The following is a 26,814-nucleotide window of genomic DNA, read 5'->3' as shown; positions in this document are numbered from 1 at the left end:
TCGGTAGCTGCTGACGTGGCTGGTGTCCTTCTTGTTCCTCCCATCCTGCCTGCGATTTCTTTCGTCCGTGCTCTATGCTTCTCTGCACTCCGACTCAGGTACCACGCCGGACTTGAATTGAATTCTGAGGTACAGCAGCCCTCCAACGGCGCCTACATCTTACCCTGACCCCTCCAGGAGACTATGAAAATTCAATTGACTGCCCGAACAAGTCTCTGAGCTGAGGCTCAGAGCGTCACCCCGCGTTCCCTCCGCTCGCCATCGCCGCAGTCATCGCAATTTGCCTCCGCCATGCAACTGTCCCACGGACACCCGTATCAATCACCTGTTAACTAGGCAGACGGCCAAAAGATCCTTCACCTCTCGACCTTCACGTTTGCGCCGTCTCGAAAAGCCTACTCAAACTTTGTCCTGTCGTGCAGTATGGATCCGGTGACTGTGCTCGGCCTGTTGGCATCGATATCCACGCTCCTCAAGGCTGGTAAGGGTGCTGTCGACTTGCTTCGAAGCTTCAAGGATGCGGTTCGCGACCTTACCGAGCTCGCCACGAATCTCGAACGCTTCAACGAGTCCGTCGGGGGTTTCGATCGGGTGTTCCGCAGTCGCCAGGCCAGACACAGTATCTCTGAGGACGTTCTGCGAAAGGTCATAGACGACGGAAGAGCAACACTTGCAGAGTTTGAAAAACGGTTGAACCAAGTCTACAAATCAGAGTCATCGACCCTCCGTCGAGCCCGATTCTTACAATATCGCTCGAGGTTTGAAGCGATCAATGCAAAAATCCATACACAATCCTCGCAAATCCACGGATTTATTACATTAATGCATGCGTTCGTCAAGCCCTCTGCTTTCACGCTTTTCATAACCCTGGTAAATAAAGGCAATACGTGACCACGGTATGCTGACTTAATTGTATAGGGAGACGTTCCTGACGCATGTGCTGCTGTTGCCGAGGAGGCTGAGGGCAAATATCTATCACCAGGAGACGCGCTACCACTAAATGACCTGAAACGGTCCCGGTCTCGAAATTCATCGTCAAGCGGGGCGATCTCCATCGGTGGGTCGACGTTGGTGGCTGAATCCTTGTCATCGCGGAAGGGCTCGGTTTCCTCTTTTAGCCCAAGAAACAGTGCAGTCACTCTTGTGGATGATCCTGGAGAGCTGAGCAGCCAGGTTAAGGACATCAACCTGGGGTCGAGGGCTAGTCGGGTAGATGATCGCGATCGTCTCATCATCCGTCGGGCGTGCCGGCATGATTGCTACTGCAAGTGCCATGAGGAACCACAAAGCGGCGAGTCGAAGAGGGGATTCTCAAGGTTCGGCGCCAGGGTCTTCCACAAGAGCAATCCACCCCAGGCGGAATGTTCGGACCCCAACTGTGCTGGAGCCCAGCAAAACAAGGCGATCCCCATGTCCTCCTTCAAGAGAGCCATGTCCCAATTAATGTCGTCAAACAATGTCAAGATCCACTATCGACTTAACACTTATCGCATGGTCCCCGAGGGATGGAACGCCATGCGGTATGTGAAGAATGGTAACCTGGGGAAGTTGAAGATGGCTATTCAGTCGGGAGAAGCAACACCCTGGGACACCGCGCCAGATGGGTGGACGCTTTTGCATGTAAGATGTTGACCCGAAGGGTTTCTTCCCCGAAAATACTGACGTCTTCTATGGACTGCTGCATATGCACGGCAACTGGAGACCGTACAGTATCTGGTCGAGCTGGGGGCAGAGCCTACCAGCTCCGATTTCGCCGCCCGGTATGAGAAATTGTTTAGTTGAACCGGGTACTTACTTTGTCGCTAACATCAATGAAGGAAGCCCGTGGATTTAGCCTTCCTCAAGTCTATTGGGACAGACGCCACCCAAGTTGAAAAGGATATTGTGCAACTGTTTTCCAAAGAGGATGACTGTACCGATGATTACGAATTTACCCCGATCCATATCGCCGTGTTAGAATTGTACGATCCTTCCGACGCCGAGCGTCCGACCCTCGAACAACTGATTGATTTTGTTGACAATGCGAACAATGCGGCGCCCGACACAAATTGGGCGCGTTGGAAGTCAAAGTACCAACGCCGTTCACCATTATACGTGTCGATAATCGAGCAATTCCGTGCCTCAGCTGCCGAGAACCCCAATACAAGCAAAGTAATCCATAACCTGACGGACCAAAAGGACCGCATTTTCCACTGGACTCCTCTGCACTGGGCGAGCGCGAGTGGTCAACGACATAAGATGAAGATTCTTGTTGAGAATGGAGCCGATCCATTCATTCAGTCGAACTTGAATTTTAGCATCATCCATTCCGCGGTGGAGTCAAACGCTCAAGCGACTTTGAGCTACGCACTGGGGATTGCCAGTCGCCATCCGGATCGTCTTAGTGTAGACCAGGTAAACGTATGGGGAGAAACGGCGCTGATGATGGCCGCTCAAGGGTGCCGAGTCGGCTGTGTTGAACTCCTCCTGGGGGCCGGTGCCGACAGAAATATTCGCCAGGAGAATCAGCAGGTCGCTCTGCACTACGCTGGTCTTTCGGATAGGGCAGAACTAAGAAGGCAGACAGTGGAGCTGATCTGCGGTGGAAATACTGATACCGACGCCGAGCTCGACATTGACGCGTGCGACGAGGACGGACGGCCGCCTATCTTTGATTTTCTCGATGACGAAGAGTGTATATTGATATTGCATCGCCACGGTGCAAGGTTGGATTTGTCGGACAACTCGGGCAGCACCGTCTTTCACCATGCCTGTATCCAGGGCGAGTTGAAATCTCTGGAGACCCTGGTAGAGCTATCCGGCAACGAGAAAGACATTCTCGCACGGAAGAATGACGCCGGAAATACGGCACTTATCGAGGCACTGCGACATGACAACATCGAGTGCGCCCTCGCTCTCCTGGCACGCGAAGACATTAGAGTCCGCGATGTATTTGGCCAAGATGGGTGGGCGCCTATACATTACACTGCAAAGCTAGGTAATGTCACGTTATTGAGGGCTGTAATAAAACACTCCACCTTCGTCCGAGGTATGAGAACAGAGGATGGCAAGACGGCGAGGGTTGTGGCTATGGAGTCTGGGAAATGGCATGGAGAGATAAAGGAGCTATTGAATACTTATAACTCTGTGATTTAGTTGTTAGCGCTAGCTATATACCCCTGTATGAGAAATATCATGATCTACCCAATACTGTGTGACAAAAAGTCATGAAGCGGTAACTCTGTTGATTCCATTCAATATGCTTGGAAGCAAAGAGCTTTATCTATATGACATTGTTAATGGACTAGGTAATGTAGGAGAGATTGGCGACATGGAAAAAAAAAAAAACCTCTGAAGCTCTGCCTCTATGAGAACAGGCTCATGCGTGAAAGTATTGTCGTTGCATTCCACATGCTGATATATGAAAGCAGCAAGAGTAGATCTCTTTGAACCAAACAATTTCGGTCCGGAGCTGCTAGACTATCATCTAGTTCTCGATCTTATAGGTCGTTTATAGCGCGTATAACGACGACTTCGAACATGACACATGTGACTCTATCCGACCATTGCCGCTTAGACCCTAGAGACCAGGGTATGACCAAACGGCGGCCCACTCGACGGCAGCATACCAGCTCCTGTGGGGGGGGAGGATACTGCCCTTCGCAACGCCAGGCCATGTCGCCGTCGTGTTAGACGAGCCAACGGGTCCATGTCACTCTTCTCGTATGCCAATCCACCGAGTACTTCCTGAGCGACGACATGCTGCTCGCTGGCCCTCTATGCGTTAGCTCCGCGCTTGAAATAGCGCCTGATAGCTTACGAAATCGGCCTGGTCACGGCCATGAGAGGGATATTGGCTGGATTCAGGCTGCCCTGCAGGTTGGGAGGCGGAGGTGGTTGAATGTTTCGGAACATGTCTATCTATAACCATTGCTTTGACTAGGATTGGAAATTGGCGTTGGATACTTGATAATACATGGCGCTGGCCCACAAGGACTAATATTTGCTAGTCTTTGCTATGCCTTGCTGTTCTCGTATTAGGTCATATTTATATTCAGCTTAGCTTAGTTGAGCTGAGCCTGAAGATGACAGCGCAATTCTTAGATTCCTGCAATTATGGTATCATATGAGGGTAATGATGAGGGGAAGCAGCACCTCAAGAGTTGGGTGTGAGTGATGACTATGGGATGCGATGCAGATAGGGCGCTATATATCAATGTGTGCTATATTAAGGGGAACATAGTCCAAGAAGTAGATGAGTCGAGGTTCTATTTGCAAACAAATAAGACCAAGAAGAGGATATAGAGGCCATTCAAACCCGTCCAAAGAGCCCGTTGTCCGTAACAGCCTTACTTAAAAGCGCAATAGTCCCCCCAGCCAAACACATCACACCACTAAAGATAGATAATTCCAGAAATCCTCCATACTGATCAACAAGAGCACCACTAACAGGCGGCCCAATCAGCGCCGCAATGCCACACAACCCCAGCCCCATCCCGAGATAAGTCCCGAATTCCTGCGGATTCTTAGGAACCATCGTAATAGCGGCACTACCACCCGAGATAATCGTGCCAGACCAGAATCCGAAGATTGCCGAGAACACGATGAGCGCCGCGTTGCTCTTCGCCTCATTCATGCAGCAGATCACGATTCCCGTTGCGATACCACCGAGACCGAATGCGTTGATGCGACCGAATTTATCCGCCAGAATGCCAGGGATGATGCGCCCGAATGTAGACGCGCCGTTTAGGATGGCGAGGAGGTACGAGGCGAGTGTTGGGTCCATGCCTCGTGAGACGGCATAAGTCGGAACGAAGAAAATAGGACTGAACATGCCGAGAATCATAAGGAAGAATGCGAGAATCAGGAGGATGAAGAGCTTGCTCTTGAAAGCACCCGCGATGAAGAAGTCTGTACGGCGCGGCGGCAAGCGCGCGGTGACAGTTAGACAGGAGATGGCCATCATGGGAAGCATAATGAACCCAATGATTCGAATACTCCAGCCGAAGCCTAGCGACGAGCTATTGAGCATTTTGCTCAGAGCGATAGGGAAGACTACGCCGCCGATGGAGGACCCTGCGACGGCGAGCCCTAGCGCTGCGGCGCGCTTCTTGTCGAAGTACTGCGATACCGCTGCGAATGCGGGAAATTGGAGTAGGCCTGTCGAGATTCCGACTAGGACTCCCTGCGCCAGCATGATTTGGTAGTATTTCGTGCAGAGGCTTGTCATCATCAGGGCGAAAACGTAGGTTATGGCGGCGGGGCGGATCACCTGGAGGTACGGCTATTAGCGCTTGGCCCGAATTATATATCGGGGAGGGAAGCATACCCATGCACCAACCCGGTCAAACAACGGACCTGCAATAGCCCCAGTTGCAAATTGCAAGAAGGCAGCTAGCGAGCCAATCCATGCAATGGTGTCGGAGGACTCGTCTTTCAGCTGATGTGCTGCATAATATTCTTGTAAGACGCCGAAGGAGTTTGCGAACCCCAGCGTCGAAAAGATCGTGCATGCAGCACCGACGGCAACCATCCAGGCTCTAAAGCCGCCATCGGGGGCTGGACCAAAAGTATCTGTGAGGGCCTTCTCGTCGGTGTTACTCGTGTTGGGGCGTACATCTGGTGCTTCGAGGTCATGCGTTCCCGGAATGTCCATTTTGAGGGTTGCCATTGTAGGTTGGGAAATGAAGTGAGTTCCAAAATGACGGACTTGTCAATTCTGGATAAAAAATTGAATTATAACGTGATGTTTGACTTGGAAATTGGCGAGCCTGGAGTGAGTTATATGCTCCCAGTAGACACGGGGATATGTCGGGGATAACGCGGGAAATCAGCCGGAGCGGACATCGGAGCGGGGAATGGGAGGGCATTCGGACCAAATGTGCAGCTTCCCTCCAAATTGAGAAATGACATGCTCCTCCTGCTTCTTCTTTCTCCAATTTGGCCCCGATTCCATCAAGCTGGTCTTTCGCCGGAAACGTGGAATTCAGTGTATTCGGTGTTTTGGCATAGTGGCGCGATAGCGGTCGCGGACGCAATAGAGTCGAAGCCAAGATGATCGCCGGTCCAGGTCCAGAGCGACGCCGCAGGCGGCCAGCAGTGTATGCACCTCAATCTTGTGGACGAATGACGAAGGCTGACTTGCCATTGCCAGATCATGTTCGCTATGTAGGAGGCGCAAGATCCGATGCAATCGAGAATCTCCCTGCAGCAACTGTGTCAAGTCTAAAAATGAACCATGCGTCTATGAGAGTGACGCGTTGCCTCGACCCCAGCAATGTCTTGGATTCAGTCGGACAACAGACCTTGATCTGGCCAAAGCAACTCAAGCTCGTTCGAAAATGCTCCCTCCTGATAGAGCGGCACCGCGAGTACCGAGCTTTGCATCGCGATCTCTACCTTCAAGCTCCAGGGACTCGTTGTCAAGTAGTCACGCGTCCGCTTCTGAAGTTGAATCCATGAAGTCCACGATTAGGCGACTTGAAGAGCAGCTTGCTAGAGCCACTCAGACTCCCGCTGCATCTCCGCGTTCCCCTGTGAGCTCAAAGATCGAGACAACGACCTCGGGAATAGCTGGGACATTTCACGTTAACCATGAAAGCCGTCCGGATGCCAACTCGCATGCTGTCAGCCGTAATCTGGTCATTCACAAGAGTCGACTGTTTGGTTCCAGCCATTGGGCCCAGGCGGCTTCGATGGTGAGCGGTCTCTTCTTTCTTCACGAGTAACACTGATTGATGCTGTTATAGTTCCGAGACATCTTCGAAACAATCGAGCCGTATATACGTGAAAAAGGGTCCAAGGCCGTGTCGGGAATCAAAAGATGCAAGGACTTGGCCAGGCTCATTAAATCACAGCGGACGCCCCAATGGCCCACTCCGCCTACTCCAGACCTGCCGCCCAAAGGCGTTGCCGATGAGCTCGTCGATTGTTATTTGCGGACCATGGAAACCACCTTCCGAGTCCTGCATATACCTACCTTCAAGACCGAGTACGACGCGTTATGGGTCTCCGACTCCAAACCCAGCACGGCCTTTACAGTTCAACTCAAGTTGGTCCTCGCTATTGGGGCCATCACATACGATGATCGCTTCTCATTAAGAGCGTCGGCCATACGCTGGGTCTACGAGGCTCATACCTGGCTGTCGGATCCGGACTTCAAACCTCGTCTCAACATACAAAGCCTACAAAGCCGGGTTCTTCTTTTAATTAGCCGTGAAGCGATCAACGTAGGTGGGGACTCGAGCTGGATATCTGCTGGGGCGCTACTTCGCACGGCTTTGTATATGGGATTGCACAGGGATCCGTCCCATCTCCCAAACAGAACAGCACTGGCGGCTGAAATGCGGCGAAGGCTCTGGAATACTATCCTCGAGCTGTCACTGCAGGCGAGCATTCTATCCGGGGGGATGCCGTTAATATCGCTTAGCGATTTTGACTGTGAGGCTCCCGGGAATTTTGACGACGAGCAGCTCCTGGCCGAGGACCCCGTCCCCAAGGCCGACCACGAGTATACCCAGACTTCAATCGCACGAGAACTTCGAAAGACTTACCCTCAACGCCTCGCGATTGCAATCTTCTTGAACAACCTTGACTCGTATGGGACCTACGAGGGAACCGTTCGGCTCGACGCGGAGCTGAGAACATCATACCGGGGCATTTGTCGAACGCTCCGCGGCTATAGCTCACGACCTGACCCTGCGCCTTCGTATTTCGAAACCCGCGTCTTAGATTTCATCATCCACTATTACCTCTGCTGCCTTCATATGCCGTTCTTCGAGAGGTCTCTCCGTGAGGCAGCGTTTGCCTTTTCAAGAAAGGTTGTGATCGAAAGTTCCTTGAGGGTCTGGTGCGCCATTTACCCATCCTCAAACATCATGGCTGCTGCCCGTCAGCACGAAACATCTGTCGACCAAGAATGGATGACACGTTTCGTAACGTCTGGATTCGGTTTCTTCCGCACGGGTACCATGCTTGCGCCCATGTTCGCATCACTGGAGCTCAAGGCCCAGCTGCAGGATGAAGACAGTCTTGGGCCCAGTCCCTATCGTCTGGATTTGTTCTCTTTGCTATCTGACGCAAAGGTTCGAGCCTGGGCAATGATCGAATGTGGTGAGACAAACGTCAAAGGATATTTGTTGTCCTGTCTAGTGAATGCCCAGGTCGAGGCACTCATGCAGGGGATTCATCCAAATAAGGTACCCGAGCACCTGGTCCAGGCAGCTGAGGCAGCGGAGGAGAAATGCATCGCTTTTATGGAGGAAAAAGCAAGCCAAAGCTACAATGGCCTCAGCATTGACACGGTTGTTGACCCTTCTGCAAACACCGCCCCGTTCATGGGCGACTGGGAATTTTTAGTGAGTGTTTCCTCGTTCACGAGTGGGTGGCAACGTCGACGCTTACACACTGCCAGATGTCGGATGCCTTCTTCAGCCTAGGCAACGTCGAACCGATGACTTGGTTGCTGAACGACGAGAGTAGACCGTTTATGATGTAAGCCGTGTATTTGTATGTCGTTGCACCGATTCAGGCAGCCGTCTGTAGCCTGCTCCAGTGACAGTGGAGGGTATCTTGACTGATCTGTGTGGCCAATGACATTCACCAACCCCCTCCACCCCGCTCGCTCAGCCTCGAAGCCCTATTTAAACCCCCCTCGACTTCCTTCGTTCGAGCACCAATTCTCAATCACTTTGTCTGTTCACTCATTCATTTCTCTGTTGTCTGGCAGACATCCATCATGGCTTCTGCTACCACAGAGTACTCGCAAACCCTGCAGCACATCACGGATGCTAAGCTGGAAGAGCTCTCCAACAAACGACAGATCTTCCTTGATCGCAAAACTGCAGCTTTGAAAGAAGCAGATTCGTTCGAGTCGCCTCTCGAGAGCCTTCGCGTGCTCTCAAAGGGTGTAAAAGCCTGCTTCGACATTCGCTTGACAGAGGACGGTCGCGTTTCGGATACCACACACAGCGACCGGCATCTAGTGATTGAGCTTAGCAACCTCGACCGTTTCTTGAAGCAGGCCGAATACGACCCCGCTATTTCAACCGATACTTTGGAGAGGTGGCGCCGCTCGTTGTTGTCGCTCCTCGACGTGCAAACCCTGAAATATGAGTATGCTACGTTGTTTGCCCAGCTCACCATGGAGTGGTTGTCGGTCAAAAAAGCTTCCAAGTCGAACAGTGATGCTTGCACATCAGATGACTTTGAGAAACTGGCCAGTGCCCAGAAGTTGGAGTCGAAAATCAAATGGGAAGACCACGTTTTTACGCCAGCTGATTGTGATCCCGATGCAATCAAAGCCTTCCTCCACGATCTTTTCACTCCCCCGTGTGACGATGCTAGCCATTCGTTCGAGACTGTCCATCACGCGAAGTCGGTCACCAAGGCCGTGGAAGATCTCCGCGACAGAGTGACCAGATTTGAAACCACTCTCAGCAGTTCTTCCCAGTTTGACATCAGGACCTTGAACTGGGTAATATCCGGGCTTCTGAACGCTGATCTGCCAACCGAGAAGCAACGGTCCATGTTACGAGATTTTCAAAAGGACAACACTGTACTATCCGAGCTTGCCGACGTTCTGAACATGCGACTGGCGGCTCTGCACTCATGGTCGTGGGGTGCGGAAGTTGGTGTTGAGCAGCGACGCCAACTGAACGGTATTTATCACATTCATCTACAGGAGGACCTTATTCAAATGATCTTTCTACAATACCTGGGCGTCAAGTGGTCGGTGTTTTTCAAAGCCGCATTCAGAAACTTCAGGAAGACGGTGAACGTCTGGAAATCTCCGAGGTCTACAGTGCCGGCTATTGACAAGAAACGTCGCTTGTTTTTCCTCGATGAGCAGCGGAATAGGCCTAATTTACAGCTTATAAGGGAATGTATTCATCGAAATGCGTATTTCGTATCCCAGTTGATGGACAGCGAGTCGCAAGAAAGGAAAGGCGAGGAAGGGGAAGTGGAGGCTGTGGGCATTAGAAACGCGAAACAAATGCCAGTGCAGCAGGCACAGACCAGGCAGGCAATTCAAGCAAGGCAACAGGCGCAACAGGCAAGGATCATGCCCTTAACGGCACAGGGAAGAATGGCTCCACAGGGATTGTCGATGCGTGCACCGGAACATTCAAGACTGGAAGAGGTAGAAGACGACAACGAGCAGATGGGTTATGCCTTGTTCGATGATGAGGTCTCACACGACGCCGACCAGTCGTATCTAACCCACTATGCTCAAGGTGTGATGCATCCCTCCAACCAGATGCAGGCAAAGCAGAATCTCCTGCTTCTGCTAGGCGCAGATATCACAATCAATAAGCGGCTGTACGGCGAGATCACCTGTTTTCGAACCCAGCACGAGTCACTTTACCCGAGCCTGCCCCATCAGACTATCCTCGAGGTTCTCCGCTTCTTTGGCGTATCGGAGAAGTGGCTCAACTTTTTTAAGAGCTTCCTCGCCGCTCCGCTGAAGTTTGTTGACGAGCCTGACGCTGCGCCTCGTTTCCGCCGTCGCGGGACCCCTGCGTCGCATGTTCTGAGTGATGTCTTCGGCGAGACAACCCTTTTCTGTCTCGACTTTATGGTCAATAAGGAGACCAATGGCGAAGTTTTGTGGCGAGTTCACGATGATATGTGGTTCTGGTCGCGCGCTCCCGAAACAAGTCTGACGGCTTGGGGGGCCATTCAAAAATTCAGCAAAGTCATGGGTCTGCCTTTAAGTCCAGAGAAAAGTGGCGGCGCACATATTGCCGCGAGCACTAACTCATCCGCCCAGATTCCATCTTTGCCAACCGGCAAAATTAGGTGGGGGATGCTGTATCTCAACCCGGAATCTGGCCGTTTCGAGATCGACCAAGAGATGGTCAACGGCCATATCCAGGAACTCAAGCACCAGCTGCAGGATAAGGAAGGGAGCGTATTCGGCTGGATTCAAGCCTGGAATACCTACGCCACTACTTTCTTTACCTACAACTTCGGCACGCCTGCAAATTGCTTCGGCCAGGAGCACGTTGATATGATGCTCCAAACCCACGAGCGTCTCCAGCGCGAGATATTCTCCCCTCACGAAGAAGGAAAAGGCGACCGGAGTGTGATAACTTACCTCCGCGATACAATACGCCAGCGGTTCGGCAACACCTCAATCCCAGACGGGTACTTCTTCCTCCCCATTGACCTTGGCGGCCTCGAGCTATCCAGCTCCTTTATCAACCTCCTCGGCCTCCGAGACTCGGTCATCACAAACCCAGACTCTCTCCTCGACGACTTCTTTAAGAAGGAACAGGATGCCTACGCCGCCGCCAAACGCCGTTACACGGCAAAGGACAAATACACCGTCGTCGCGCGCAACAGCGGCTTCCGCCCCGACGACATTGACGACTTCCTTCCCTTCGATGAATACACCCGCCACCGTGAACTCCTCGAGTATGGCTTTCATGGCCAACTCTACAACGTCTACGATGACCTCCTCCACCGCCCCTCGCATCAGGAAATTCAATATGACTTCACTGGACCGATCTCGGTTGGCTTCGCGCATCTAAAAGGGCGGCGAAACCTCAGCGGTATCAAACACGAGTGGAGCACCATGTCGTCATACTGGAAGTGGGTGGCGCAGCTTTATGGGCCTGAGATTGTGGAGCGCTTTGGTGGGTTTAATGTTGTTGATCCAGGCCTTTTGCCTATTGGGTTGATTAGCCAGTTTCGCAGTGGGAGGGTTAGTTGGCGAGAGGAATAGTTATGGATTGGTAAAAACATGTATGTTTTACATTACAATACAGAAACAGAATATGATTGTTTGAGCAGTTCTTAGAGTTAAGCATACCTCTCTGCGTTTCCATTCTCCGTCATGTGTCTAGTGCGTGGCTGCCATCTTGTGTGGAGGAGGGATCGAAATAGATGGCTTCCAGCGCTTGCCATGCCTAGGTTTCCTGCATATGCATATAAAACGTCGAGCCTGGATGTCTACTATTTGGTAGTCTGGTCCATCAGCTTGCGGAATGCCGAAACAAAGCGTCATGTGTGGTCATGCATAAATAGTCTTCGGTCCCTGACCTTCTCAAACGTCCAACAGTGAAGCTCCTGCTTGAACCCTGAGAGCATCGAGGATGCGCACGCCACACAAGCCACACAATCCTTTCCCATCTTCCTCCCGCAGCTCGTGAGCGACTCGTTTCTCGTGTGGGCGCAGCTATCCAACAGCATGGGCTAACTGAGTTCTTCTCTGTTGTAGGAGAATGTATTAAAGTCGCTAAAATCCTGCAGTCATTCACCGACACAGAAGGCCCAAATGCAGCTCGGCTTCTCTGGCGTCGCGATGCTCTGTGAACAGCAAATATGTGAAGCGATAATCAATAAACCCACCTCTCCACCATGACCAGACAGTCTGTTGCTAACTCGAGCCATCTTCCAATTCCCGAGGGTCTTCTAGTCGTCACGCTCTTTCGTGCTGGCTTTCTGGGCTCATCTCGCTTCGGCTCCGGGGTCTTCATCGCCCGATCAGACGGAGGCGAATTGCCGCCTCCCTCTGCGGTGGTTATATCCGGTGGAGGCTTCGGGAGAACATTTTGGCTCGACGTGACCGACTTTGTCTCCCTCCTTCACGACACCACAGCAGTGAACGTGCTCAGCCGCGCCGTCGGGATCACCCTCGGCTGTAACTTTACCCTGGCCTCTCGGACCATTCGGTCGACGTATTGAGGCTGCCGGAGCCGTTAGCGCTAGTGGTGCCACTGGATTTACGGCATATGCGAAGACCATGGGAATCATGGGGAGCGGGTGCGTGCAAGGAGATGTCGTGGTCGAGAATCGGCTCGCGAATAAGGTCTTATTTGGAAAGGGCGCGAAGGCGCGGGATCTGCATAGTTGCCAGAATCGCATTGCGCCGCCTGCTGGGGCTGAATACCTCATGCGGATCTTGCAATCCGATCTGTTTTCGCCTTTGAAGGAACCCCTTGGTGATTTGTCGAGTCAGAGGTACCTAGAACCTGTACCACCCTTTCAAGTGATGGCAGATCAGGAAGGACGTGCAAGACCTAACCAGATATTAGCGAAACTGGAGGCGGATAACCGACAGCATCCAGGGAATCAGTCTTGGTACGGAGCAGCAAGACTATTGAACTCTCGAGGCCGTATTTTGTATTTGTGGGATAGCGTTAGTGATAATGCCATTAAGGTATCTGATTTCAAGAGGATGGGAGCGTCGGAACGGCAAGGGTTCATGAGGTTCAGAATGATGCTAAGAATGTTAAGAATCGGGGGTACCTGGTAAAATTGAGGTTTTCAACTGATGCTGCCCACTTGGCTCCTTCAGGGCCTCGCGGGAGTTCTGCAGGTGACTAAAAGCAATGCCTTTCGCAATAGAGGTGACAATCAAAGAGAGCCAGGATCTCAAACAGGCGACGTATTCTTAGGGAGCTTGGAAAAGACCAGAAGAGGAAGGAGGGGACCGAAGTTGCAGATCTGACTCGAGCCCCGCAAGGCACTTTCCCCACCGCTTGTACTCTGGTTAGGCCTCAACAGGTTGCACTTGTACGATATCCAAAACAAAGGCGTCATTGGCAAGGGCCGCATCGGAGTAAGCATGCCCAATACCAAAAAGACAACACTTTCATTGGGGTAGCCGCCGAAATTCTATGAGTTATGTGCCCTCTATCACAGTACGCCGCCGCCTCATGTTACAACCCCCCCTTATACAGCTGCATCCCAAATCTCGAGTTTGTCTTCAATAACGTGTCGATGACAAGGTTGACAGTTTCTGGTTCAAGCTCCTCTAGCACGAGGGTGCTCGGAGCAGACAGCCGTGGATTTTCTGATACGCTGGGCATTCCTGGGTGGCTACTGATGGTAAGCAGCCTCGGATCACAGCTGTCGGTTTCAGATGCTGCAAACTTGTCAGGGGTGAGTTGTAGGTGGCTGGCAAGAATGAGTTGTTTGTCCTCGAACGCCGCCCAGTCAGGAGCATCGCATGCCGAAATCTCGTTCTCGCGGAGGTTCGCATTTGAAAACGCGGAACTCGATGCGTCACTAAATACGTACGGTGAAGCATCGACGGGAAGCGGCATAGCAGAACCATCACCGTCAAGGTTAGAAATGTTCAAGCTACAGGGAGTCGTGGCTAGAGACGGATCCATGTGAGGGCTGAACATGTTCATCGGCGTGAAACTCTTGCCCTCCACGAGGCTTTTGGTCTCGTGTCTGGTTTGACGATAGGACGATAGACCTTGACGGCGGCTCAATATAACATAGCTGGTTTTTTTTTTTATTCTTCAGCTGGCGAAATAGTAGGTGCGCAAGGTATCCATACCGGTTCTTGATGTCGGTGGTTGACCGATCAGGAAACAGCTCTCGTCCGATTTCTTTCCAATCGCGACCGATTCTATGAACAGCTCCAATTAGGGAGTTGTCTTCCTCTGTTGTCCAAGGATCCCGTTTGACGTTGGGGTCGAGTGAGTGGTGCCATCGTTTCGCACATTCTAAATTAGGGCTTAGATGATGGTTTGTGGAGTGCGAAGACAAATGACACTCACGGTCAGGATGACGGCTTCCAACCATCTCTGCAACCTTCGTCCACCTGAGGCATCCCATCAGCCGGTAACAATCTGAGAATGGGGTGCGATGGTACACACTGGAAGCCAAACTTGGCCACTGCTTTCCTCAAGAGGTGGTCCTCGGCACTGCTCCAGGTGCCTTTTCGACTGCTCAGGCTAATCTTCGTCCAACGCTTGCGGCAATCCTTATTAGACCTTCCTGGCAATTTTTCTGCAATTGTACTCCAATTCCTCGGTCCCTGATGGCCGCCCAGATGTACTTCAAGGTGCGCTGCGTGAGCCAAGGTCCACGGTGAGAGGTCAAGACCCGTACTTACATTGGTTCTTGACCTCCTCTTGGAGAATATGGTCTTCCTCCTGGGTCCACCACCGTCGTCGGCTGGGTGCACTGCTCATCATTGAAGGCATAGGCAAGGGCGGGGGTCTCGTCGTCGTACGGTATTTGTCTTGCCGGCAGCTTCGTCGACAGTATATCGAGTTTCGATCCCCGTAAATCGAGGCCAGAGGCATATATGTCTCGGAGAGAAGGAGCTTCCCCTGACGGACCATGCTGCACCGAGGTAAGCGACAGTGTACTGGCAAAGAGGCTTGTTGGGCGTGAGCAAACGTCGTTCAGCCACGTGGTCGTCTAGCCCCAGCTTCCCAGGTTGAAAGGACGTCTTACCCCACGGCCAACGGTCAGAATCGGGTCAGAATCTATATTGAGACCATATGGAAGACGTTAGAAAATCAACGCTGATTTCAGTCTGAACGATCGGCCGAGCACTAGGTATGGCTGGAACAAACAGCTTCCGTCTGGGGCAGCATGGTCCTTATACGCCGGGCTCAATTAGAAAGCCCTCCTTGAAAGGGCTCTGGCGAAGTGGAGCCTGGCAGCGTATACCTTCCGATATATACACCGAAACAACGGGTCTATATGGAAGTAAACAGTACGCTATGTGATGAGAGGGAAACATCACGTAGAGTTAGTTCACCGCCAGACAGAATCTTTTCAGCGCGTGTAACAGTAGGTCTTGGGCGCGCAACAATCCCCGCATTTCACCTCCGGATTGGCTTGTGCCCTAGGATAAGTGTTTCAGGAAGTCCAGGCAACATCCCGGGATGGGTCTATGATTGGAGAGAATGCAAATAGGTGTTAGAAAGCTTGAGACTGATTCGAACACCTGTTTTGCCACTCAAAGAAGCTAGATATTATAGTCGTCCTTCAGAATTTAGGGCTACTACACCGATCAACATCATCTCTAAAGAAACTACATTGATCACCAACAAACGTCAAGACGCTATTCTACAAGGATCAGAACCTTGCGAGACGGCAGGTGATTTTCTTGTCTGTCCATTAAAAGAGTACACTCAACAGTAGGTAAGCTTGCGACGAGTGGCTTTCCATGCAACCAAGATCGGGAGATGCAGTTTGTCAGCAGTCTTCCTAAACAGGCAAAACTGTACTACGTTGACGGTAATTCCAGGATCACGAAATACCAGTAATATACTATGGCTGGAATCCCAGGTCCGACGCGGCTATAGCGGCCTGCATTTCTAGGACCTGAAGAACTGAACTTGGGATGCCTGATCGTGCAATCTACAGCCCTATCTCCACAACCCCAACCATGCCTTGCAATTATAGATATTGGTGACATTGGTCTCCGCCTGATTTACCATGCCAGTAATTTGAGCAGGGCTTCTCAAGTCCATTAATATTCATATAGCCAGACCTCTTCAATGCGGGCGCCGCATCAGATAACTAGATTTAGCAGGCAGATGTAGCATATATGACCTGGTCGCGCACAGCCGAGAGCATGGCACGCAATACTCGTCGGACCAGCCGTGATTCACCTACCGAAGAGATGGACAAAGGCTGTTCAGCTAGCTGGGGGGGGGGTGGATTTGTATATAACAATTACCAGGTAAGTGGCAGGGTTAATACTAGCGGAATCCCTCTAGCCGGTACACATTAGGCCTCTTGACCGGGTTTGGAGCGAAGAAGTCGGGCTTCATACACTGGCTTCTCCAGGCACGGACAGCACCAGACGCCTCAACAGGCCGGAATCTCGTCTCTGCGTGGTGAAGCACCTTTGCGCGGTTTTGCGCGATGCATTGCAGCTGGGGACATGTGGAGAACAGTTGCAGGATGAATCGCCTATCACGGCGTGTTAGCTGGTTGTTTTCCCAATCAGCCTTGAGGCCAGAGTATACGCACCTACACTGCCGTCTACATCGACGATCAAGGCCCCGCCTATATGGGCCTATGAGACGTCTGGTTTGCTGGCATATGTTGTAGTCCGAAGTAAGATGGTTCATGTGAATTGCCGTAAGCACCAGAGACCTTTCTCCCGCCGACCATTACTAGACCCACATTGTCTAGCTCAGGCCGTGCAAGTAGCCAGTACGTCTGCGCTATGACAGTATCTTACGGCCTTTTTCCGGGCCGTTTTATGGACTTTCTATGAAGCGTCCTGCTCGCTCAAGGGGTGGGCCCAAAAAGTGTAGATGTCGAGGTTACTGGACAATGCTTGGTCAGTGACTCTCGTAGGCTTTGAAAGCTACGGAGGCTAGAAGAACATCGCCTATGCGCACAATGGTTCGTTTCTGATCAAAGCAGCGGTTTTTCGCTTGTTGGGGAAACGATTAGTCCCGATGTGCTGAAGACGTGGAGAGAAATTAGCAGCGGAGGATCTTGGTTATTTAGGAAAGCATTCCTCTAGAGGGCTGTTGGTGTGGTGAGGCCGATATGGTTTGTTTCTTTCTGTCCCAGTGGCCTAAGAAATGTCAGCAAAGTTTAGTCCATTGTCTCCAGCGTCCGTCAGAAGGTCAGGAATGCGGCGCTTAGTTGCGATAAACAGAGCCCTAGGCTTAAAGTGTTGAAACCCAATCTCATAAATCCGACTATAGGACCCTGCGGACAGCTCTTCGCCGCGCCAGTAATTTCCAGGACTGTCCGCTGTGTCTTATGCAGACGAGCAATAGGCAGAACCCCGGCATAGTCCTGAGTCCTCCAAGTCCATGGTGCCATTGGCTCCGGAAAAGTCTTCCCTAGACCACTCATCAGTACTCGCGGCGAGATTGGGAGCTTTGTGTCGGCGGAGGCTCGGAGAGATGCCCTATGATAGACTGCTTTAATGAAGTAAGTCTGATAGTCTTCAATGTGGTGTTGTCCATGTGAAGTGTACCAAGTTTGCGCGATTCTATACCTACCCTCTTAGACCCGAGTATATCCTATTCTTCCGAACATATCCTCTCCTCTAACCTAGCGAAAACCTTGTCGTTGTATAGCACGAACTTGCGGTGTATTTGATCTATACTATGGGTATAGGCAATGTCAATATAGGGCTGTTTGTCTGCTATAAGGGGCGTTCCATTTGACACCCAAACAAGTCAATTGTTGAGTTTAACTCAGACTTTGTATTCTTCAATACTCTGAGGTCTGTGGAAATTCCTAATCTTGGTCCTTGTTCTAGACTTTTCGTTATAGACCGAACCTTCCTTCACATCATGATGCGAGCTGCTTTGGTGTTTATCCGCCAGGGCACCTAGCCCTTCCCAGAACTTGCCAGGTAACTGCCTCCTACACTTTCCGTAAGCCCTCGGGTGCATCACTTGCGTGTGGCAGCCGAGGCTCTTCCCAATATATGGCCGCCACTACCCGCCGCTGACCTAGCACTCGAGGTCGCACTTGAAGAGAGCTCCCTACCAACATGGACTCGCTGACTTTCTCACGGCGAGTTTCCAGGCGTGAAGGAAGTTTCCGAGCTGTCTGCGGCACCCGTGACACCATCTAGAGTTATTCGCCACCTTGTGCAGCATCTCTTGTATACATCCGACACGGGCGGAGGACCGACACATGACAACATCTTTAACTCAGTCAGAGACAGGGGGCATGTACAAAGCTTCTAAGAAGCCGTGATGGCGGCAGTAGCAGTCGCCGCAAGCTCCAATAACAGTGCATTGTATCGCCAGGCAAGCTTACTAGTGAGACTGGCGGCTGCGTTTGGAGTGTACATCGACTGAGGCCTTATAGATCCCGATGTCCGACCTGTAGCTGTCACATCTCGCGCTGCTAACGATGGATTGGAGGCCTGTCCAAGGGATTTTTCTGATATACATTAAATAAGTTTCTTTTACAAGCCAATCTATGACGTCAATGCTATTGCTCTATTCATGAACGGGCTATCGAGGGCCTCTGTCGCCTTAACGGTTTAGAGAATTCGGCAGCTTCTGCCATGAGGAACCCCGAAGAGCGCTTCAGGTCCACTGCCCTGCACTAGCCATGTATCACCGCTCGTTCAGAAAGTTATAGGTAAATGTGCTCTCTTCTTCTAGTCACCTCCCAAACACCCTGCAGCCAAACATCTTCGAACTCCATCAATACTGATTATCTGCAGGGGGTCCAGCCAAGACCTGCCAACTTGGCTTTACCCTGACAAAAGCAGTGTTGCCTAGCTCACACCTCAGAATAAGTAACTGCCTGCTTGGCCTACCTGGAATATGATTTGCCAAGGGCCTTCTCCAAGGCAATGATATGACTCAAGCCGCCGGGAACCGCTTGCCGGGACACTTTCTAAGACACTTATCCTGTTACCGCACCTCAACTCACGTCCTGTCTATATTCACAGAAAACATAAAACTATATCTCAGCGACAACCTGGAATGATGGCAGAGCCAGCGATGAACAAAGCCCTGATTTCTCCAGAGATTCTAGAGGTGATCGTCGTTCAGACGGACATGCGCACGCTTCTCACATCCGCCCAATGGGTCTGTCGGGCCTGGATGAGCCTAATCAACAAGTCACCGTCCATCCAAAAGGTCCTTTCTTTATCCCGGTTGAGGACTCCGAATGGGGGCTAGAAGAAAAGATCCTCAACCCGCTACTGATGCAGGCTTTTCCTACCATCCTTCCCGCCAATGACAGGCGCGATGACTACGAATTCAACTTTTCCGACTTGGCCATTGCAGGCACTAAAAGCATGGCTCGGTTAATACGAAAGGATGCAAGCTAGCGCAAAATGTTCGTCCCACACGCCCCCATCTCGGATATTGGGCTTTTCCATATTGGGCGTGCAATGGGCGGGGATAGATCTGCGAGCCTAAGTATCCCATTCGGTTTTCAATTGACGCCATATTTGATCTGATTTCAAGGTTAATTAATATGTGGTATATAGGCTGATAGACAATACTGTGGCGCTTTTACTCTTCAGTCGTCGCGTTCAATTCTTCAGGTGGACCGAAGCACGAGTGTATTGGTCGACTGAGGAGCCCATCTCATTTCACAAGAGCTACCGTGGCCCGGGCATAAACAATCAATTCTATTGGATGATGGGTAGGTTCTCTATGCTTACGAGGTGGTGCAGTGCTGTGCGGATAGTGATAGCGACTCTCCAGGTCCCGAGGAAAATGCTCGCAAGAACATCATTGCAGCGTACAAAGAACACGGTTTGGATGTTCGTTGCAAGCGGAAGGATATTGAGAAACCGAAGGTTGAAGTAAAATCTTAAGGGGCCCTCCCGTCGCTAATTGCGAATATTTCTTTTGTCGATTCTGTGCTCGATGCATCGTACGCTAGCCTCAACGCGGCCTCGATTCTCCGCTTGGTTGCTCGCACTGCGGCCTCAACACCGTCTCGATGTAATCTTTAGATACCTGCTTGATTGCGTGGATAGTAGCCTAGATCTCTGATGCCTTGGGTACCTAAGGTGCAAAATTCACCTATCTATTTCATATAAGACCAGCAGACTGTTATGCAATAGTTATGCTCAGAACAATTCCATACCGTCATGCTATCGTATCTACAATGCACAAGGCATTCATATCTGCGCTGAGGGGTGATTAGAAACCCTCCCCCACCAAGCCTTCGAGGCCGTCATGTGGCGTCTTCCTGGGGCAACCCGCCCACTTCTCTGATATAGCGCCGCTCCATAATTCCAGAGCGAGAACCGACACTTGACAGTCGCCGAGATCGGGTCGGTTAACTGGTTTCTCCTGAGGTACGGCCCGTGCCGCATCTTTAGCCACTGTCGCACTGGCACGGGTAGCTGCGGAAGCATTCATTACTGAGTACAAGACGATGATGCAAAGCAGTCAATATTCTCGATTGCAACTCATCCCCATAATCCCACTCGCGGTCATACCGCTAATTGAAATACAAGTCACATTTTGTCACGAGCGATGTCGAAAATTACCTCACACTAGGCCGTGCAACGACACCTTCAGGTTTACTAGCCACCCTGCCATTCTATGAATAGATTCTATTTTGAGTATGAAGCTGGCTAGCGGCATAAAGACTAGATCGAGTTGCGATGTCGACGCGGGATAGCTTGGTATGGAGTCGACGATTGGCGGCTCGGTTGCCCTTGTCTGCTGGATTTAGGGTAAGAGACCCCCAGCCTATTCTTATGGGGATCACGACGACCCATTTTTCATGCATCACAGGCCTCTGGTCATTTGCGATTCAACTATGACGTAGACACAAAGGGACTGGATTTCACGACTTTTGCGCGGAGGTTAGCGCGTCGCGGAGAAAGGTGCATCTGGTTGATCTGTATATGAACGTTGATGGGAGCGCATGGAAGAACTCCTCAGATTATACGCTACCGTGAAGTCTACGTAATTTCAACAGGCATATGGCAATACCATGACCGCTCACGACCATCTCTCATATAATGTACACTCCACCACACCAGGTAGATATCCACTCCGTCAATCTGACCCTTTGCAACGGTCCCATCTCATTAAAATCTAGTCGCGTCCAGGCACAACGTACTTGATCCCACTTGCCCCCTCAGACAAATCAGCCTCCTGGTGAGCGGTGCTAACAGCCCCGATCGGCCGGCCAGAGTGTCCAGAGTCACTGCCATCATTAGCTAATATCCTCGAGCTCGTTAAGAGAAGACATACACCCAGAAAAGGTCAATCCGTTCCGTCAACTCCACCGTTTGGAAGGGCAGCGTAGGTACTGGACAACAGTATTAGTTACGAACAACTACTGGCAGGGGCAATAGGAAGAGGGCATGCCCCTTGAGCAGATTAACGCAGGTCCCGTCTTTCTGTATCTCAAGGTCATTGGTGCCCCCACCCTTCAAGGCCTGTGTGACGCTGACGGCGAAACCGTTCGAAGCAAAAAGGCCGAGAGAGTGGGCGTGAACGTGATGAACTTCATAATCGATTTGTATTTATTGTCTTGGCGTCGCTAGTTGATCGCTATATTGGCCTCGAGTCGGATGACAGATCAGACCAGGGAGGTCAAGCTCTACTTATACTTCACTCCTCGCAAGGAATACATAGTATGACTGCATCCAAGTCTCTTACTATGCCAGGTCGCCAACAACGGCCCCGGGGTGGAGTGCTTGGCTGCCGGCCTGACGATCTTCAGATCTGTCAGTGACCAATGCGGTATTGTTCGCGTTCTCCGTACAGCGGCTGTGGCTTAACTGGCGGTCGATCATGACGCCAGCGCAGGGGCTGTGAGGCTGCACCAGATCGTCGCTGAAGGATTGTCGATCGATTATGGTGGACGCAGTACTACATAGCTGGCAAAGAGTGTGTTGGGCAAGGGTACATTTAGGGCACAAGCCGAGGTTAGTTCATAAGGTCTAGCACATGCATATCACAACGGTCCGTGTAACTATGGCAAACGAGACCTCTATGTACTCTGTAGTTCTCCATGAATGCTTCACTCTGGCTCAATTCATGTGTTTTACTAAAGGCTTTGTCTCTGGGTAGAGTGCAGGGTATGCTTGTAGTCAATGAATACAGAGCCCTCCTTCAGTGGCCGACTCCAGAAATTCAGCAAATCAGTGCTGACAGTCTCTCAGAACAATAGTCCGACCACTGTATAGACTGTCGTATTCGTATCTGCTTAGTAAAGAGCAACCGGGAGTCGGCACCTTAATACCGATAGGGCCGATCCTCCCTCGCTTCTTTCTGCCTTTCACCTCCCTTTCTCTGCCTCTTACTTTGCCATCTCTCTCCTGTTTCTCTCTGGCGGTGATGAGGAAACATTGCGCGAAGCACGACCGAGTAAGATGACGGCGAGCGATGGGGACAAACGCACGCCCCAGCGCGTCGGGTCCGAGTCCACCAGCACCACCGGGGAAAGTTCCGTCTCTGCCGATCAACAGAAGAAACACAAGAAACACCGCAGTCTGAACCCGTTGCGCCTGCAAAAGATCCCACCTGTCCCGGTTGGGCGCGCTGTCTCTCGCGAGCATGGCGCCTCTTTTGTCAGTCTGGCGACGTTTCAATGGATGGCCCCGTTGATGAAGGTAAGTGCATTATTCCCCGCCTTGCGACCTGCCAAGCTGACCATCCGAGGTTGGCTATCTGCGCCCGCTAGAGCTGCAAGACATTTGGACCGTCAACCCAGATCGCGAGGTTGACCGGCTGTCAAAACGCTTGGAAGATGCCCTCGAGAAACGTACCACTGCCGGCTCGAAGCGGCCGCTGTTCTGGGCCTTGTACGACACCTTCCGCTTCGAGTTTGTCCTCGGCGGCATCTGCCAGCTACTCAGTTCGCTGCTGATGGTCTTTGCGCCCTATCTAACCCGATATCTAATCGCCTTTGCAACTGATGCCTATGTTGCGCAACATTCCGGCGCTCCCGCCCCGCATATCGGTCGCGGAATGGGCTTTGCCGTCGGTATCGCCGTCATGCAAGCCTTGCAGAGTCTGTGCACGAACCAGTTTCTCTACCGAGGCCAGATCGTCGGTGGTCAAGTTCGCGCTGTTTTGATTCTTCACATTTTCAACAAGGCTATGAAACTTTCTGGTCGAGCCAAGGCTGGTAGCTCTCCATCCCAGGAGGAGCAGGAAAAGGTCAAGGAGTTGCAAACAGCCAAAGACAAGGCTTTGAAGCAGCCTGGCTCACGTCCTGATGCCAAAGGATGGGGCAATGGCCGCATTGTGGCCTTGATGAGTATCGACGTCGATCGTATCAATTTGGCTTGCGGGATGTTTCACATCTCCTGGACGGCTCCTATCTCCATTCTCGTGACCCTCGTTCTCTTGCTGGTCAATCTGACCTACAGTGCTCTAGCCGGATATGCGCTACTGGTTATTGGCATTCCTCTTCTAACGCTGGCCGTCCGCTCCCTCTTCAAGCGACGCCGGAACATCAACAAGCTTACTGATCAGCGTGTTTCGCTAACTCAAGAGATCCTGCAAGGCGTCCGATTTGTCAAGTTCTTTGGCTGGGAGAGCAGCTTTCTGGACCGCCTCAAGGCGATTCGCCGCAAGGAGATCCGGTCTGTCCAGACCCTGCTGGCAATCCGTAACGCCATTCTGTGCGTTTCCATGGCGATTCCTGTCTTTGCGTCAATGTTGGCCTTTATCACCTATGCCTTGTCGAATCACAGTCTAGATCCCGCCCCGATTTTTTCGTCCTTGGCTCTGTTCAACTCGCTACGAATGCCGCTGAATTTGCTTCCTCTGGTCATTGGACAAATCACCGACGCTTGGACTGCCCTCAACCGCATTCAGGATTTCATCACCGCGGAGGAGCAGAAGGAGGACATTCAGCGCGACGGGCACATGCCAGAGGCCGTCAAGATGGACGATGCATCTTTTACATGGGAACGCCTAGCTACAGACAAAGAGGCCGAGCAAGCGGAAAAGAAAGCTGATCAAGAACCAAATTCCGAGAAAGCGTCAGACGAACCTGCCAAACCCGGAGAGCCTTTCCAGCTACGCAACATGACTCTAGATATCAGGCGAGACGAGTTGATTGCTGTTATTGGAACCGTGGGCTCTGGAAAGAGTTCTCTACTTTCTGCCTTGGCCGGCGACATGCGTCTCACTGACGGCGCTGTCCGGTTGAGCACGTCGCGCGCATTCTGTCCTCAGTACACCTGGATCCAGAACGCATCCCTACGCAGTAATATTCTATTCGGCAAAGACTACGACGAGAAATGGTATGACCAGGTTATCGATGCGTGCGCATTGAAGCCCGACCTGGAGATCCTGCCCAACGGCGATGCGACCGAGATCGGCGAACGGGGAATTACCATCTCAGGCGGACAAAAGCAGCGACTGAACATTGCTCGGGCTATTTACTTCAATGCCGAACTTGTTCTCCTCGATGATCCTCTGTCCGCTGTCGATGCCCATGTCGGCCGACATATCATGGACAAGGCCATTTGCGGCTTGCTCAAAGGACGCTGCCGCATTCTGGCCACGCATCAGCTCCATGTCCTCAGCCGCTGCGACCGCATCGTCGTCATGGATAAAGGCCGCATTCACGCTGTGGGTACATTCGACGAGCTCTCGCACGACAATGCTGTCTTCCAGCAGCTCATGTCCACGGCGTCTCAAGACTCGAAGGAGGATGAGGAAGAAGCAACAGAGGTCATCGAAGAGGAAACCGAGAAGCAGGCCAATGCACCCAAGAAACCTGCAGCCGCCTTGATGCAGCAAGAAGAAAAGGCAACCGATTCGGTAGGATGGGCCGTATGGAAAGCATACATTCGAGCCTCTGGCAGCTACCTCAATGCGGTCGTCATTCTGTTCTTGCTTGCCCTCGCCAACGTCGTCAACGTCTGGACGAATCTTTGGCTCTCCTACTGGACGTCTAACCACTATCCTAGCCTGTCGACAGGACAGTATATCGGAATATATGCCGGACTAGGCGCGTTCTCGGCTATCACAATGTTCACCTACTCCACCTATATGACCACCTCCGGTACCAACGCGAGCAAGTCGATGCTTCAGTCCGCCATGACCCGCGTCCTGCGAGCCCCCATGTCCTTCTTCGACACCACGCCCCTCGGCCGCATCACGAATCGCTTTTCCAAAGATATCCAAGTCATGGACAACGAGCTCTGCGACGCGATGCGGATGTACTCGATAACAATCACAATGATCATCTCGATCATGATCCTCATCATCGTCTTCTACCACTACTTCGCCATCGCCCTAGGCCCCCTCTTCCTCCTCTTCCTCATGGCCGCCAACTACTACCGCGCCTCCGCGCGCGAAATGAAACGCCACGAGTCCATCCTTCGCTCCACCGTCTACGCCCGCTTCAGCGAAGCCATCACCGGCACGGCATCAATCCGCGCCTACGGCGTGCAAGACCAATTCCGAAAAAGCCTCCGCGACTCCATCGACCTCATGAACGGTGCATACTTCCTCACTTTCTCGAATCAGCGCTGGCTCAGTGTCCGCCTGGACATCCTCGCCGTCCTCCTCGTCTTCGTCACGGGCATCCTAGTCGTGACATCCCGCTTCGACGTCTCCCCTAGCATCTCAGGTCTCGTACTAAGTTACATCCTCGCCATCGCGCAAATGCTCCAGTTCACGGTGCGCCAGCTCGCAGAAGTCGAAAATAACATGAACGCCACCGAACGCGTGCACTACTACGGCACGCAACTCGAAGAGGAAGCCCCCCTCCACGCCGCCCCCGTCCCACCCTCCTGGCCAGGAACCGGCCAAATCACCTTCTCCAACGTCGCGATGCGCTACCGATCTGGCCTCCCCCTCGTCCTAAAGAACCTAAGCATGTCCATCGCCGGCGGCGAACGAATCGGGATCGTTGGACGCACCGGTGCGGGTAAATCAAGTATCATGTCTGCGCTCTTCCGCCTGACTGAGCTCTCCTCGGGGAGTATCACAATTGACGGCGTGGACATTTCAACCGTGGGATTACAGGATCTTCGCAGTAGACTCGCGATTATCCCTCAGGATCCGACACTCTTCCGCGGTTCGATAAGGTCTAACCTTGACCCGTTCAATGAGCATACGGACCTAGAGCTTTGGGATGCCCTGAGAAAAGCACACCTCATTGATCCACCTAGTGACCAAGACCAAGACACCCCAACGCCAACATCAAAACTAACCCTCGACACCCCCGTCGACGAAGAAGGGCTCACGTTCTCCCTCGGCCAACGGCAACTCATGGCCCTAGCGCGCGCCCTAGTCCGCAACAGCCGCATCATAATCTGCGACGAGGCAACTTCCTCCGTCGATTTCGCGACGGACCAACGAATACAGGAGACTATGGCACAGGGATTCCGGGGGAAGACGCTGCTTTGTATTGCGCATCGGCTCAGGACAATTATTGGGTATGATCGGATTGTGGTTATGGATGCGGGCGGGATTGCGGAGATGGAATCCCCGATTAATCTTTGGGAGAGGAGAGATGGGATTTTTAGGGCTATGTGTGAGAGGAGTGGGATTTCGAGGGAGGATATTGTTGGTTGATTATTAGTTGGATAAGTCATGATACACGATATAGACCGCTATTCTAATATTTAATAAAATTGTCAATCAATTGATTTACGGGCAAGATGGTTACTGAGAATGAAGTTTG

General features: G+C 51.9%; 6 protein-coding genes across 6 annotated transcripts; 4 read left to right on the top strand and 2 right to left on the bottom strand.

Moving 5' to 3' along the window:
• Window positions 1–423: 423 nt before the first annotated feature.
• BDV17DRAFT_298845 (ankyrin repeat domain-containing protein) lies at window positions 424–3,135 on the top strand (the record flags this gene model as incomplete). Its single annotated transcript, XM_073763781.1, has 4 exons — window positions 424–870; window positions 919–1,620; window positions 1,711–1,760; window positions 1,818–3,135. The coding sequence occupies 4 exons, from the start codon at window positions 424–426 to the stop codon at window positions 3,133–3,135; spliced, it is 2,517 nt and encodes an 838-aa protein (XP_073620051.1).
• A 1,156-nt stretch (window positions 3,136–4,291) lies between these two features.
• Window positions 4,292–5,905, bottom strand: BDV17DRAFT_298843 (MCT family MFS transporter; the record flags this gene model as incomplete). Its single annotated transcript, XM_073763780.1, has 2 exons — window positions 5,309–5,905; window positions 4,292–5,251 (listed from the first exon to the last, which is right to left on the bottom strand). Exons 1-2 carry the CDS (start codon window positions 5,648–5,650, stop codon window positions 4,292–4,294), a joined length of 1,302 nt encoding a protein of 433 aa, XP_073620050.1. The 5' UTR covers window positions 5,651–5,905.
• Window positions 5,906–6,437: 532 nt separating this feature from the next.
• Window positions 6,438–8,476, top strand: BDV17DRAFT_286895 (fungal specific transcription factor domain-containing protein; the record flags this gene model as incomplete). The annotated part of the gene is made up of 3 exons (XM_073761037.1): window positions 6,438–6,677; window positions 6,729–8,336; window positions 8,393–8,476. 3 exons carry the CDS (start codon window positions 6,438–6,440, stop codon window positions 8,474–8,476), a joined length of 1,932 nt encoding a protein of 643 aa, XP_073620049.1.
• A 3,866-nt stretch (window positions 8,477–12,342) lies between these two features.
• BDV17DRAFT_286893 (uncharacterized protein) lies at window positions 12,343–12,669 on the top strand (the record flags this gene model as incomplete). Its single annotated transcript, XM_073761036.1, has 1 exon — window positions 12,343–12,669. The coding sequence occupies one exon, from the start codon at window positions 12,343–12,345 to the stop codon at window positions 12,667–12,669; it is 327 nt and encodes a 108-aa protein (XP_073620048.1).
• A 977-nt stretch (window positions 12,670–13,646) lies between these two features.
• BDV17DRAFT_286892 (SANT/Myb-like DNA-binding domain-containing protein) lies at window positions 13,647–15,068 on the bottom strand (the record flags this gene model as incomplete). Its single annotated transcript, XM_073761035.1, has 5 exons — window positions 13,647–14,217; window positions 14,276–14,444; window positions 14,499–14,542; window positions 14,598–14,778; window positions 14,837–15,068. 5 exons carry the CDS (start codon window positions 15,066–15,068, stop codon window positions 13,647–13,649), a joined length of 1,197 nt encoding a protein of 398 aa, XP_073620047.1.
• A 7,396-nt stretch (window positions 15,069–22,464) lies between these two features.
• BDV17DRAFT_251367 (ATP-binding cassette transporter YOR1) lies at window positions 22,465–26,790 on the top strand. Its single transcript, XM_073756414.1, has 2 exons — window positions 22,465–22,774; window positions 22,824–26,790. The coding sequence occupies exons 1-2, from the start codon at window positions 22,535–22,537 to the stop codon at window positions 26,703–26,705; spliced, it is 4,122 nt and encodes a 1,373-aa protein (XP_073620046.1). The 5' UTR covers window positions 22,465–22,534; the 3' UTR covers window positions 26,706–26,790.
• Window positions 26,791–26,814: the final 24 nt, after the last annotated feature.

This window comes from Aspergillus undulatus (genome assembly GCF_047715775.1).
Source record: "Aspergillus undulatus strain CBS 261.88 unplaced genomic scaffold BDV17scaffold_3, whole genome shotgun sequence".
In the NCBI taxonomy this organism is placed as follows: Eukaryota; Fungi; Ascomycota; class Eurotiomycetes; order Eurotiales; family Aspergillaceae; genus Aspergillus; species Aspergillus undulatus.
The sequence above is the reverse complement of the archived record's forward strand: the minus strand, read 5'-3'. Positions and strand labels throughout refer to the sequence as shown.

Excerpts from the sequence above, each read along its gene's own strand:
- BDV17DRAFT_251367 (XM_073756414.1), top strand. The coding sequence starts at position 22,535 with ATGACGGCGAGCGATGGGGACAAACGCACGCCCCAGCGCGTCGGGTCC. Across the intron at positions 22,775-22,823 it reads GGATGGCCCCGTTGATGAAG|GTTGGCTATCTGCGCCCGCT; the intron begins GTAAGTGCATTA and ends TGACCATCCGAG.